General features: G+C 40.4%; 1 protein-coding gene across 7 annotated transcripts in view; it reads right to left on the bottom strand.

Moving 5' to 3' along the window:
* Positions 1 to 15694, bottom strand: part of MAGI2 (membrane associated guanylate kinase, WW and PDZ domain containing 2) — a 770610-nt gene that overhangs the window by 155816 nt on the left and 599100 nt on the right. For all 7 annotated transcript variants that reach the window (XM_075774424.1, XM_075774656.1, XM_075774500.1 and 4 more), the window contains exon 7: positions 2024 to 2081. In XM_075774424.1, the coding sequence (XP_075630539.1) occupies positions 2024 to 2081 (58 nt within the window). The remainder of the gene's footprint in view (positions 1 to 2023; positions 2082 to 15694) is intronic.

Genomic DNA, 15694 nt, shown 5'->3' with positions numbered 1-15694 from the left:
CTGCAGTTTTAATGCCATCCTGTGAACATCCATTCCACTTCTAAAAACCTCTGAGCCCGCTGTAGGTTTGATATATCTTTCCACAAATCTTATCTGTGGTAGGATTAATAAATTTGGCACTAACAGCCTTAAAGTATGTAATTGCATAATAACATCTGGGCCTGGTGCTTTGCGTCTGTTTACCTGTGGATGGACATGAAATGGAGATAAATACTTGTTCCTTTTCCGACTCCGCAGTGAAGTATGAGCCCTACTGGTGCCAGAACGCCTTGGGCTGCGCTAACAACAAAGCGGCGTCTCAGTAAGAGATTAACGCACAGAAATTGCACACCACCTGTTACTCACCAAAATACACTAAAAACCACCGGGGCAGAAGACTTACGTACACCCAGCGGCTGCATAATTGCACGTGCAGAAATCTTCGGGGGGGGTTAAGTACAAAGAGATATGAGAACTCCAGCCCCTAGCTACTTGGGCACATCACAAAAGAACTCAGGCGTAAAAAGGGAGGGCAATTTAATGGCATTACGTAGGGACTTCAAAAACTTACTTATCTTCTTGCTTGAATGTGGACTGACCAAGCTAATTTGGGTTGAGCAGCAAAGCAGATGGGGCTGCTCCTCCTGAGGGCAGGGAACCAGCCGGGGACAAAGAAACAGAGCAGGTGCTGCTGCATTTGGAGAATGGGACAGGAGGAGTCAGCAGGGCAGTGGCCAAATACCGTTTTCATTTGTTTGTTTGCTTTGTAGGAGGGCTAGGGAAGGTGCATGGGCATCCGCAAGCTGCTGCTGTTACAGCAGTGAGGAAAAGGGAATCTTAACCTTCTGACCCTCCAGAAATCAGATCTTTCTTTAAGCACTCTGTCCAGCTCTACCCTGTGCATGGTAATAGCAGCATATCCTGAGGTCTGGAAAAGCTGCAGCCCCGGTACCTGTCCAGAGTGATCCTGCAGTCAAAGTGCTGGTATGGATTTGAGAGACGAATGTGATGCACAAACTAAAATTTTATATTTTTTATGAAACAACTGGAATAAATTTACTGCTTGAGTGGCAGGATATGAAATTGAGATTATAGGTTGGGGCCATCTTCTCTAGAGATCTCTCTCCTTTAATAAAAGGCACTAATGGATAGATATTTGTGAGGCTTTCAAAGCGCTATCTGCACGGTGATGGCGGCGTGGCTTTCTCCCTCCTCTGCCACAGACTGTGCAGAGAGCAGAGTGAGAACTGACCACTCTGAACAGGTATCACAATTTTGAATCTAGATTCACTTTGCATAAGTCTCATTCACTGTGTTAAGCTAAAAAGCAGAGAAAACAATCTCTCTGATTTACTTATTTTATGTAGGAACTGTCTAGACCAGGTTCTACCTAGTACTTCAAACAAAAGCTTTCTGTTGCCCTTTGCACAGAGGAGTAAAAATATTTTTTTCTTGTTTCATGACTAAATTAAAATAAAAAAAAGCAAGGATTGTGCTGTGAAAATATAAATTTATATTCTCTTATTTTCAGCTGCACTTTTAAAGTGCAAAATAAAGCACAACATCCCTAAAATTTTATACACAGTGTATAAATAACCTGTCTTCCAGTACGAACAGTGTAAACATCTGATTTGCAGCAAGGAAAGACTACCCAGAAAAGGATCTTAACTGAACTAAAATGATTATCCTTTGCTCCATTCATTGATTAATACGATCTTTACCTCACTGGATATCCAAACCTTACATAGATAATACAATATTTCTTTAATGAATATGATCTTTGTACAAGTATCATCTGGAATGATACCATGAGATCAGACCCTGGAGAAAGAGAATGACTGAATGCCCGAGTCACTGATTTGGGACACACTGAATATATTTGGACACATTAGCTGTATTGATGATGACTGAGAATTCCTGGTATACCTTCAGTTTAACATGTCAAGTAATTGTAAAATGCCTTGCCAGGCTAAGTACTGCAGAGGATACTAGTATTAGGTTACGACATATTAACAGCAACTTAATATTGAACTTGGGAACTTACTCAACATAATAAGTGCCATAAATGGGATCATCAATTTTCTCCCAGCCATATGGAAGCTCTGAAAAACAAAGAGTTATCTCTCTCAGTAAATGCAGTACAGAATGCTAAGATTTCTCGTAACAAAATTGTGGATCTTTTTGCTGGGCAAAAGGGAAATAACTTCATAGTGAAATTAGATACAGTGACCAAAGCAAATGCCAAAATCTTGAACAGATACCATAGCAGCCACAAGTAGTAATAACTTGAAAATTAGCATGCAAACATAGGTCTCAGTCTCTAGAACAACACATTTTAGTTGAACGACTTTATTGTTTCAACAGCTGTGCCAGCCAGCAACTGTAGCACATCTTGTATGACATCACCGCCTGAGGAAGTGAGAGCATTCTGTTATCCCACATAGGTACACACAAAAAAAGTACTTTGCTTTTTAAGCTTTTTTCTTTTGTAGGAATCCTGGAAAAGTTGGCCTTGAAGGAACAAAAAGAGTTTGCCTTCTGTCACCTAAGTACAGTAAGTGTACCCAAGTGTTCCTGAGAAGTTTGTACTATTTGTCTTACTGCAATGGCAATTCCATGGCCTCCAAAGACATCCCGTTTCAAAGCTTAGTTATATATCAGGCACATCAGAGTACATAGTAGTACGTAGAAGTACAAACCGAAATAAAATATTATAGCATCTTCTGGCCTTAAAACTAACTACATTTTGCAGAAACAGAGAAGACATTTAATTCTAGATACCTAAAGCATTCAGACATTAACAATTAAAATGTTAAATAAATTAATGATCTTGAAAATCAGTCTGTGTTCATGTACAAACAAAATCTCATATATTTATCTATGTATATCCATAAATACCTACTTTATTATCACTCCTACTGAACACTTAAAAAATTATTATACTGCCAACAGAACTTCATTTTGTGTTTAAAAGGCACCAGACGGATGTGACAAGTATCTCAGTTGACATGAACAGAGTAAAAACCATAGTGCCAGATGTGATGACTTTGATGGAGGAGACTCAGAAAAGGATGCACATTCCCATCACGCACAGGCATTGATTTCTGTGCAGTTAAAGACTATGGCACAATATACAGGGAGTGGTACTGAGATTCTATAAGGAAATATGATTCTGGAATTCCTTATCTCAGATTTTTTTTTTTCCTTTTCAAACTCAGTTGCACTTTTAAAATAACTTTTTGGAGACAGTGAGTACTGAACTAGACAGAACAGAACTGATGTAGCTCATACTGAACACAGTCATTAAACTGGCCATAAAGAAGTACTCCTGGAAGATTTGAGATTTTTTTTCTTTTTTTTTTCTCCAGTGACAATGTGAATAGACAGTTATTGGTGTGCTATAGAAGGCAAATAGGGAAGTAAAGCCTGACTGGCAATAGGGAGATTAAAGAGTTAAAAAACAATGTTAAGAAATTGCTTCACCTCTTGTTACTTCTCCTTTAAACTCATCTGTAATCTCTTAGCCTTTCTTGAGTCAATCTGCTTAGACTGCTGTAGTCTTCGTGTCACATTGCCCTCAGAGGATGTTCCTGCTCAGCCCTTTCCGACACTGCAATGAAGGATACAACCCTCTGCAAAGACTAGCAGATGAGGAATGAAAAGCTCAAGGACTTCCTTAATGTAGATACTCAATTTTTCCTCTTATTCTTAAAATATTGTTAGCTTTGAAATCTTCACAAGTTGGCACTCTGAACTGCTTTTGTCAGGGCTATTTTGTTACTGTCACTTCATAGGAATAAATGCAGCATAAGGTATTCAGGGAGGTCACAGAATCACAGAATGGTTGAGGTTGGAAGGGACCTCTGGAGATTGGCTAGCCCAACCTCTCTGCTCAAAGCAAGGTCATCTAGACCAGGCTGCTCAGGACCATCTCCAATCGGCTTTTGAATATCTCCAGGGATGGAGACTACACAACCTCTCTGGACAACTTCTTCAAGTGTTTGATCACTCACAAGGCAAAGTTTAAGAAAAATTTCCTGTGTTTCAGTTTGTACCCTTTACCTCCTGTCCTGTCACTGGGCACCACTGAAAAAAGCCTGGTTCCATCTTCCTTGCACCTCCCTTCAGGTATTTCTTTAGATTGATAACACCCCCACCACCCCCCCCCCCCCTTCTCTTCCCCAGGTCAAACAGTCCCAGCTCTCTCAGCCTTTCTTTATAGGAGAGATACTCCAGTCCCTTAATTATCTTAGTGGCCTTTCACTGGACTCTCTTCTGTATGTCCATGTCTCTCTTGTACTGGGGACCCCAGAACTGGATCCAGAACTCCAGCTGTGTCTCACCAGTGCTGAGCAGAGGGGAGGGATCACCTCCCTTGATCTGCTGGAAATGCTCTGCTTACTACAGCCCAGGAGGTTGCCAGCCTGCTTTGTTGCTAGGGCATGCCACCGGCTCATGGTCAGGTCACCAAGCAAAAGAAAGCTCTTTCCAGACCTGCCCAGAACTTCAGTAAAATCTGTAGGAGATTGACCCTACAGTGGTTCCCACAAAGTCCTATATATCCTGAGACAAGACTCTGGAATGTAATTCATAAATATTCAAAAAGAAAGCAGCTGATGCACAAATCCTGTACTGCCCTTACAGTTAGTTTCATTCCCAATGCATGCATGATAAATAAGGCAATAATTTGCTATGAAAAAATGATGCTTTTACCTAACCCTATGACACAGAATAAATATAAAGTATTAGTTTAAATACTATAGGTACATTTAATTTTCATGTAACATTGCAAGGTTTTCTTTCCCTAATTAACTTAATGTTGCTTTCATATCTGGCCATCTAAAATTACATTCCCTCAGAGAAAAGTGAGGCAGGTACTGGTGAAATCTGTACGTACTTAAAAATACACAGCAACACACACATACACACGTGCGCATAGGTCCCTTTCCCAAAGCATATTGGTAGACAGATTTTTTTCCATCTATGAAATTAGAAAAAACAAGTAGATGTTTTGCCCAAATTTAAAAGTAGGTATCTTTCTGTAAATATATACACTTGAAAGTGTATAGATGCAGAGGACATATTTTATTTTACATATTTATGAAAATCTGAAATAATCTGAGGATTTGCTGTTAACCTATTGGCGTTTTTTTTCCTAACGTAATGATGCATAACTGTATGAACTGGCACAACTATTGAGAAGGTAAATGGCAAATTGCATTTTCTAGTGTAAAAGTCTGTAAAATTAATGAATTGGACATATTATGGAGAACCCACTTTTAAATGCATAGATTGAACCACTGATTATCTAACATCATGAAATGGTCATGGGTTCACAAGAAAGGAAATAAAAAAATTACTTTTGTGTACCATAATAGATATAAACTACATGTAAAGCTATGCTCTAATTTAATTTTTCCATTTGAGATGCAGCCTGTAAGCTATGTTTAATTGAAATTCTGTGTTGACCAGTAAAATGGAATTGCTAGAGCACAAACTCTAAGCTCCCTGCACCCCCACAAAGTATGGCAGATAAGGTTAATGGAGTGTAGTTTACTACAGAGCTTCTGTTAGAAGACTCTTCTGCTATGTTTGCTTTCAGGAGCACTGTGATTATTTTTCATTACATTAAATAGTGGTATCTATGCCATTTTTCACTATTGAAATGAAAGATTGCAAGACAGAAATACTTCAGTGCTTCATAAAATAGGAAGCTAAGCATTTGCCAAATTAGTGGTAAGGGCATTACAGTTTCTTTTTCATTTCATTGTGCCCAGTGATGATCATTAGGGATGCAAGTGAATAGTAAACATTTATAAAAGAGAATTACTATAAAACACTTGTGAAGGAGATTACTGTTGGCCACCATGACTTGAATTGGGAAAGGAGGTATAAATTATAACAATCTCTGATATTCATTTGGTAGCACTAGCCTGCTAGTTCATGTATAATTTCTGCAACCAACGGTTTCATGGTTACTATGCTATACATGAAGACTTCATTTTCATGAGATCAACACTTCTGTCATCCATGTCTTTCAATTCTATTGACTCCAGGAGGATTTCTCTGTATAGAATGAAAAAACCCAATTCTATCCTTAATTTTCAGTCTTCAGTATCTAATACTACATTCTCGTAGATCTCCTATCATCCAGTGGAGGGCCTGTTTGCAAACATTTGTAAAATCACCACTTAAAAATAAGTAATTGTGCAGCATTTGGCAATGCTGATACCACTAGTAGAGGGAGAGGTGCTGGATAATCTGTATATTATGTATATAAGCTCCAGTTTTCACATTTCATGCTTTATTCCTTACCAGAAAAGCAGCATCTAGTTAACACTGCAGCAGTCATTCAAAAAAAAAAAAAAAAAAAGATTAAAAAGGTACAGCTGATACTAAGACACTTTGCTCAGTATGCATCTGGGTAAGCTTTTAAATGAAGAAGGAGCTGCATTTCTAAAACTTAAATGCCCAAGGGTAACAAAAGCCCTTGTATTTTCAAAGAAAGAAAGAAAGAAGGAAAAAAAGAAAGGAAAGACTAATATGAATTCAAGCAGGTCACTTTAATAATCAATGGTAGTGCCTTCTCATCACAGCCTGCTTATGCTAATAGTCCAGATGCTCTTTTTCTGCCTTCTGCAAGCTGTTGCGTTTCAGAATGATTTTTGATGGGGCCACTTAACCTTTTCTGGGGATGGAGGAAAGAGTACATTTTGGATCTCAATGTGCCAACATGAAAAAACATATCACGAAACCCAAGGATTATTTTTTCTGAAGTTTATGGAGTACTAACTGTATTAAAGAGAGTCATAAAAACCTCTCACGGTTTCAGAACAACAGCCAGCATTGTGTCAGTACCCTACTGACAGGCTGGAAAGAAAGATGAGAGCATATTTCTTGAATTGGCTGCAATCAAAATATTTGTATAGTACAAAAGAATATAGTATGAGAGAGAAAAAGAAAATATAACACCTGCTGTTATTGAAAATGCTGTCAATAAGGGTACGGAAGCTGTGGAAGTCAGCATGAGTCAGCAAGAAATCCAAGGACAATCAAGATAGACCCCAGGGCCTTGGGACAACCGGTTAAGGGATCAGGAGCACAAGTAGTGTTCTCCTCTGCCCTTCCAGTTGCAGGGAATGATGAGGGGAGAAACAGGAAGAGCCAGCAGATCAATACCTGGCTCTGAGCCTGGTGTCACCAGCAAAATTTTGGGTTTTTTGACCATGGGTCGGTCTACACAACACCAGACCTGCTGGCAACAGACGGGGTAAATCTGTCTCAAAGAGGGAAAAAGATCTTTGCACAGGAGCTAGCAGGGCTCATTGAAAGAGCTTTAACTAGATTTGAAGGGGTAAAGGGGTAAAACCAGACTCACTAGAGGTAAGCACACCGATGTTTGAGGGATGGTGTTCCAGAGAGGTACTTTGATCTGCTGTCTCAGTGGAGGTAGGAGATGGAGAGCCATGTGACAGCAGAGACAAGGGTTATTGATGTGTTAGAAACCACGGAAGTCCCTGAGAATTGTCATGTAGGAATTAGGGCTTCCCCCCTCAAAAAAGGTGGCAGAATCAATAGCCCAGCTGAAGTGCATCTACACCAATGCACACAGCATGGGCAACCAACAGGAGGGGCTGGAAGCCATTGCGTAGCGTTAACAACAAAAGGAGGACTAAGGAGAATCTCCATCCTTTACTGGATGCAGAGGAAAACATAGTGACAAAGGATGAGAAAAAAGCTGAGGTACTGAATGCCTTCTTTGCCTCTGTATTTAATAGTCAGACAAGTTATTCTCTGGGTATCCAGCCCCTTGAGCTGGAAGGCAGGAACGTGGAGCAGAATGAAGCCATCATAACCCAAGGGGAAATGGTTAGCGACCTACTACACCACCTAGATAAACACAAGCTTATGGGGCCAGATGGGATCCACCCAAGGGTACTGAGGGAGCTGGTGGAAATGCTCACCAAGCCTCTTTCCATCATTTATCAGCAGTCCTGGCTAATCGGGGAGGTCCCAGTTGACTGGAGGTTAGCCAATGTAACGTCCATCTACAAGAAGGGGAGGAAGGAGGATCCATAGAACTACAGGCCTGTCAGTCTGACCTCAGTGCCGGGGAAGGTTATGGAGCAGATCATCTTGAGTGCCATCACATGGCATGTACAGGACAACCAGGTGATCAGGCCCAGTCAGCATGGGTTCATGAAAGGCAGGTCCTGCTTGACGAACCTGATGTCCTTCTATGACAAGGTGACCCACCTAGTAGATGAAGGAAAGGCTATAGATGTTTTATACCTGGACTTTAGTAAAGCCTTTGGCACTGTTTCCCACAGCATTCACCTGGACAAACTGGCTGCTTGTGGCTTGGATGGGCATACTGTTTGCTGGGTAAAAACCTGCCTGGATGGCCGGGCCCAAAGAGTTGTGGTGAATGGAGTTAAATCCAGTTGATGGCTGGTCACAAGTGGTGTTCCCCAGGGCTCAGTACTGGGGCCATTTCTCTTTAATATCTTTATGAATGATCTAGATGATGGATGAAGTGTACCCTCAGTAAGTTTGCAGATGACAACAGGTTATCTAGGAGTGTTGATCTGCTTGAGGGTAGGAAGGCTCTACAGAGAGATCTGGACAGGCTGGATCAATGGGTTGAGGCGAACTGTATGAGATTCAACAAGGCCAAGTGCTGGGTCCTGCACTTGGGTCACAACAACCCCAAGCAACACTACAGGCTTGGGGAAGAGTGGCTGGAAAGCTGCCCAGCAGAAAAGGACCTGGGGGTGTTGGTCAACAGCTGGCTGAATATGAGCCAGCAGTGTGCCCAGGTGGCCAAGAAGGCCAACAGTGTCCTGGCTTGTATCAGAAATAGTGTGGCCAGCAGGACTAGGGCAGTGATCGTCCCCCTGTACTTGGCACTGGTGAGGCCACACCTCGAGTACGGTGTTCAGTTTTGAGACCCTCACTACAGGAAAGACATTGAGGTGCTGGAGTGTGTCCAGAGAAGGGCAACAAAGATGGTGAAGAGTCTAGAGTACAAGTCTTATGAAAAGCAGCTGAGGGAACTGGGGTTGTTTAGCCTGGAGAAAAGGAGGCTGAGGGGAGACCTTAATTGTTCTCTAAAACTACCTGAAAGGAGGTTGTAGCCAGGTGGGTGTTGGTCTCTTCTCCTGAGTAACAAGCGATAGGACAAGAGGAAATGGCCTCAAGTTGTGCCAGAGGACGTTTAGATTGGATGTTAGGAAAAATTTCTTCACCAAAACGGTTGTCAATCATTGGAACAGGCTGCCCAGGGAAGTGGTTGAGTCATGGTCCCTGGAGGTATTTAAAAGACCTGGAGATATGGCACTTAGGGACATGGTTTAGAGGTGGACTTGGCAGTGCTAGGTTAATGGTTGGACATGATGATCTTGAAGGTCTTTTCCAAACTAAACGATTCTATGATTTTGGTTCGCCTGCCTTGCTAACACCCAGGCACAGGTCAGGAATCCTTTTCTAACCTGTATATAAGACTTTTCAGAAACATACTGTATCTTTCCACTCAACAGCCTGTGTTTGTTTTACCTCTTGCTTTCTCTCTTCTCTTTTCTTTCTCCCTGTTTCGAATTCAGTTTTGCCTTTTCAAGTCAGTTACCTACTACAGAGGGTATCAAAAGAGTGGGGTTAAAAGTTATAAAATGCTGTGCAGCTCCACAGTACAATGCCATTGCACACTCTTCCAGTTTCTTTAAGACATACAGTCTCTGCAAATATTTATCTGTAAGTCTAAACCAGTGTTCCTCACTGCACAGCTTACACAAAAAATGTTGCCTGCAATACCCTAAGGCACGGCACACAGATTACCAAGGGAGCGGATGCTGCTCATGGCATGTTGTGCTGCTCCCTTAGGAGCAGAGGGCTGGAGATGTCCAGTTGGAATATTTTCGTTAGTGCATGTCCACATTGCCCAGCTGATACATGAAACAGATACAGTATTTGCACTGCTGCTCCTGAAATCTTCTGTTACAGGTTGCCATAAGGAAAGAGAGGATAACATTGCTCACTGAAAATCAGTATTTAACCTACTATCCACATACCTCTGTGAATTCTGCTAGGTCATCTATCTGCATACCATCTGGGAGCTCCAAAAAAATAACAAAAAATCAACAGGTATATGCTATGGTAAAATCCTCTATACTACCTCAACAGGTTCCTCCACTTAGCTGGAAAATGCAATTACTAACATGGACTTCTCCATGTTAGTGTACAAATCAAAAGCTGTGGGAGAAAATAAATCCGATATAAAATTGGAAGTTGAATTGTTCACTGTCTCAGTGAAAATAACAACAAAGGCAGGATGGCCAACCCCACCTCCATAGAAAAAACAAATTCACTCTTCCCATCATGGAAGACCTGGAAAACTGGGAATGCACCGACTGCAAGCCAAGCCACATAAGCTCAACAATTAAACTCATGTTCTCTAACTGCCATTCTCATACCAACAAATTCCACAGAGTCATGACTGTTTATGTTCTGTCTGTAATCACAAACCATTCATGTGCAATTTATTCTCACGAATAAAATGACATTCTGCATAATTTCTTCTTGCACAATAGAAACAAATGTCTAAGTGACATTCACATCTGATAAATGCATCTTCTTCCTTCTGTGCAGCTTATTGTGACTTGCTACATCCTTGAATGTGCAGACCATAGATTACTAAATGTTACTATCAATTCAATAATATTTTCTCCCAGCATTGTTACCAAGTGAAATATTGCCACCAGTAGGGATATTTTTAACATTAGGTGTTTGTGATCCATCTGACATGCAGAAAGACGTAATGTTTAATCAAGATCTGCATTGATACAGTGAAAAAGTACCAACCGAATTTCTGAGTTTTAACTATCAAAAAAGAGTTCATAAAGGGCTTGTTAGCTATTAATTCAAATAAAATGAAAAAAAAAGCAATTAAAAATAAATTAGGGGAAAAAATACCTTATATATTGAGAATTTAGTTAGGTTATTGTAGGCAGTGCCTGAGATGGTTTCCTTAATAAGGCCTTAATAAAGAACTCAGTTCCCAACCATTTAGTGGGCAATAGCTGAAGCTGGTCAGAGCTCTCTCCATGGGCCTTTTCAAAAGAAAACTTAAGAGTTTCTGTTAAAAGATTCCAAATAAACTACAAAATGCTGTTTTCTGTGTATTTAGAAATAATAGATGTAAGGAAAGCAGAAATACTCACTAATATTTATTATTAAAACTTTAAATTGTTTTTCATCAAATCATCTTATCCTTTTGTCTTGTTCCCAGTCCTTGCTCCCGTGTTACTTGTGCTGGGTACTTGGTTTGTGTTACAGAATGTCTGGGAGAGAGAAGTTTAAACCAGCTCCTTGTTGATCTCACAGTTCCCACTGAAGTGACTAGTGTTTTGTTGGGAAAATAGAGACCATTAGGAAATGCTGAAAAATCTCATATTTTAGCTACAAATTCTTGCCCAGGAGACTGGTGATGAGTGCATCCAGGCTTCCAGAGAATAATTAAACAGCTATGTGCCTTAGCTTCCAAGAATAGTTCAGGATAATTTCTGAATTCTCTGTTAATTACACATTATCTCATTTTTAATATAACAAAAGGTACATCTAAACAGAGTCACTGAAACTCTTATCCTCACAGCTCCTAGCTTTAAACTGGCTAAGGTGGGCACTGCTAGGAGTAAAGTCACTTCGGGGTGAATCTCGGTGCAGAATGCGAACCAGCCGGAGGAGCTCAGCACGTGCCTCAGCACTTAGACGCGTGCCGAGGAGCTGTGACGGCATTGCCGGCTGGTTCAAACTTCGGACGTGCACACAGAAGGGACTGTCACTGGCACACCCGTTTTACCAGCAGAAAAGGAGCCCCAACTACATCAACGGCACACTGCATTATCAATTTGTATTCCTGAAGTACAGCAGATTTGCTCCACGCCACGTACGGCTCCAATGTGGAAGATTCTGCCTTTGAAACTGATTTTATTAACACAGCTTTTTTTATGCTATATTCTTTAGACTTTGAAGAAAACAGACTGAAAAGAAACATTCTTTTTGATCTTTTCGATGTTCGAATTTTTCAGTGCTTGTACCTCATTACTGACTGTATCATTTCAGCCTTGTTGCAAACTGGTGTTTTCTACCTAATAACTGCCTGATTTCATGAAGCTAGGTTTTTCTTCTTCTACTTGCTTTTCAATGTCTTAATTTATTTTTATTATTTCCTTTGCTGTTAAATGTTTAACAATATATCCTGTGAATTTATGGAGTTTATTGAATTTACTGTTATTATATAACCTAAACCTGCAGTTTGGTTACTGACCTAAAAAGCCCCATTAAAGTATGTAGCTACTAATAGTGCAGGCTAGACCTCATGGGAGGCAGCTAGATATTCTGTTACTAGTACCTCAAGTCCATATATAAGCTTCAACATACTTTAGCTAGCTGTCCACCTCTTATCCTCTGGTACAACAAAGAAAAAAAAGCTTATTATTTTGTAACAAAACCAAGTGACACATTTTAACGCTATTTTCAGTGCCAAACTTTACTAAAGAGGAAACAGGATTATCCTCAGCCTCTCTTCACTGGGCAAGTGCTCCTGCCCCTGACCATCTTGGTGGCCCTCTGCTGAACTCGGTCCTGTGTATCAATCCAGTTTATCTTGTAGTGGTGCTCCCAAAACCGGATGCAGTATTACAGATGTGGTCTAATGAGTCACTACCCAACCTGTACTGTTGCAAGATTTTCTTCCCGCCCGAGCGCAGGACTTCTTTGCATTTGTCCTTGGTGAACTTTGCAAGGTTTCTGCGAAGGTCAAGGTAAATGACATCTACCACTTTTGCTTCATCCACAAATCCAGTAATTTTAGCATAGCAATCAGGCTGGTGAGGCATGATTTGCACTGGATAATTCCACATTGGCTGTTCCCAGTCACCACCCTTTCCTTCGGGTGCCCAGAAATGTGTTCTCAGAGGACTTGCTTCATGATTTTTTCAGGGACATTGTCAAGGCCTGTAACCTGCCCATGTCCTGAGCTCCTTGGCCACAGAATCTTGAACTTGAACCATTTCATGGTCACTATAGCCAAAGACGCTGTCAATTATCACATCTCCCACTAGTTTTTGCTGTTAGTTCTTAGGACATCCAGCAGTGCTTCACCCTTCATAGTGGGCCCATCGGGTACTTATATCAACAAATTACACCCGAACACCACCAGAAATCTTGCTGTGTGCTTGTGTCCTGCCTTGCCATCCATGTATAAGATGTCAGGGAGGTTAAAATCCCCCATCAAAACCAGAATCTGTGATTAGAGACTACCTTGAGTTGTTTAAAGAAGGCTCCATCCACTTGCTCATCCTGATCAGGGGGTCTGTAACAACAACCCACCACCAAGTCTCCCCTACCAGCCTGTCCTCTGATCTTGATCCACAGACTCTCCATCAGCCATCCATCCATCCCATAGGAGAGCTCCGTACATCCATGCTGTCCCTCTGCACAGAAGACAACCCCTTTTCTTCATCTCCCCTAACCATCTTTCATGGTCAGATTATTTTACCTTGTTTCTGAATTATTTTTAAAATAACAACGCTAAAGTTTAATTAAAATTTCAGTCAACATCAGAAAACATTTGTTTCATGACTTCATTTGTCTCACTGGGCCTTGAGAGTCTCAAGTCAATGTTTTCAAAATAAAGCATACAGCATAATGCTTTCTGGTTTTTTGTTTTTTGCCCTTGTTATTAAACCAAATGGCAATTGCTTGATTTCATGTGACAGGCCAGTGAGGCAAATCATGGAATCATAGAATGGTTTGGGTGGGAAAGGACCTCAAAGATCATCTAGTTCCAACTCCCCTGCCATGGGCAGGGACACCTTCCACTAGACCACATTGCCCAAAGCCCCATCCAACCTGGCCTTGAACACTTCCAGGGATGGGGCATCCACAGCTTCTCTGGGCAACCTGATCCAGTGCCTCACCACCCTCATAGTAAAGAATTTCTTCCTAATATCTAATCTAAATCGACCCTCCTTCAGTTTAGGGATAGACATATTATGGATAGACATATTACAAACAGAAGCGGAAAAATGTAACATCTATAGCGATAACGAAAAAAAAAACCCAGCCAAGAGCTACCTTGTATGCTTATAATGAACTGATTATCTGTGGGTGGTCCACAAATAAAAAGCTACCCTGCCCAGGCTGTAAAATTGCATAGGTACATTACTTATTTCTGATGCATTGCAACTGCCTCAGAGGCATCAGATACCGGCCTTGCATGGAAATCTCAGAGCAGATTAAATAAACTAGTGCTCTGATCAAGTAAAAGACATCTTACATTTCTATATTTTATTTCCAAGTGGCCAATGCAGTTGTATGCAATCAGAAGAATCCTTCTCAAGGTACTTCCTACATGATCTGTTTCCATGACTACCATGCTTTTTAATAATGTGTTTTCACAGCTCTGAACAGTAGCTGGATATATGTAATGCAGATACATTAGTTGTTTAAATAGTATTTGACGAAACAGATAAATCAATACAATTGATGAAGAAGATTACATTGCACTAGAAAATTCAGGTTAACACTGCAGCTGCTGAGGCAGCAATTCTTGATTTATACTAGTGAAATAAGATTAGAATCTGGTTTTGTCTCCTTAGTGGCTTCATTGCCTTGTCTAGGGTGAGAACTTTAAAAGTCCCATCTTTTATTACTTTTTGCTTTGTTGCATAATAGATAAAAATCTGCTTTAGTTGCATGTAACTGCTTTCTGAAACTTCTTGTCATAACTTATTCATCATTATGCATTAGTTATATTTATGAGGACACTCAAATTGAGTCACTCCATACTTTAAACATTATGTTAAAAAAATCCCTTGGCATTTGAATGACAAGGAAATATGTATGAATTCAGAAGCTTATTTTTCTTTATTTGAATTGTAATGCCATCTGCCAAAACTCTCTCTCAGTATGGTTCTGTGACAGCATCAGAAAGGAACTTTGCATGAGAAACAGGTGTGAGGTCCTTTGTTAATCTACCAGACACATTTTGCTTGCATTCATAAGGGCACTTTGCAAATGTAGTGTCCAATTAATACATGGATTTGTGACAATGACAAAATAATCAGGTTTCTAAGTCACTTTTTCTTCAGGAGTTTTAACTGTATGGGATAATAATAATAGGGCAGTTAAGATCTACATTTGTTTTCTTCATGTTTTAATGTTCAGTACTGTTGACATGTAACTAACATGTTATAGGAAGAAGGAAAAAAAAGGAACGCAAAGCAGTACTTTCATGTTCGTTGCCATTTTTTATTTTTATGCTCTGCAATGTCATGAAAAGTGACAAATATTTTCCACTCCCTTTTCCCTTCCTGTCTTTCTTCTCAGTGTAATACCTTCCTAGGGGAGAATAGACTAGTAACCCAAACACTAGAGGGCGAACTGAGAGGGTACTGTGTTAGAGGGATAGGACAGAGATGGGACAAAGGGATGGAGAAAAAGAAAGAACAGGCTGTGGTTCGTCGTGTGCCTCGTTTATCACTAAGCATCTCCAAAACCCTTCATGTTCTTTTCCCAAAAAAGAGGCTCTTACTTTTCCCAAGAAACCCCAAATCTCCTTCAAAAACAAGCTGCAATCTATTCCTAATTGTCTCCAAACCTAGAATTTTTTTTACCAAAAGAATTTTTCCTTCTTGAAACTCCTTCCTTCCAACCC

This window comes from Balearica regulorum, chromosome 1 (assembly GCF_011004875.1).
Source record: "Balearica regulorum gibbericeps isolate bBalReg1 chromosome 1, bBalReg1.pri, whole genome shotgun sequence".
Taxonomy (NCBI): Eukaryota; Metazoa; Chordata; class Aves; order Gruiformes; family Gruidae; genus Balearica; species Balearica regulorum.
Note: the sequence above shows the minus strand (reverse complement) of the source record. Positions and strands in the feature narration are given on the sequence as shown.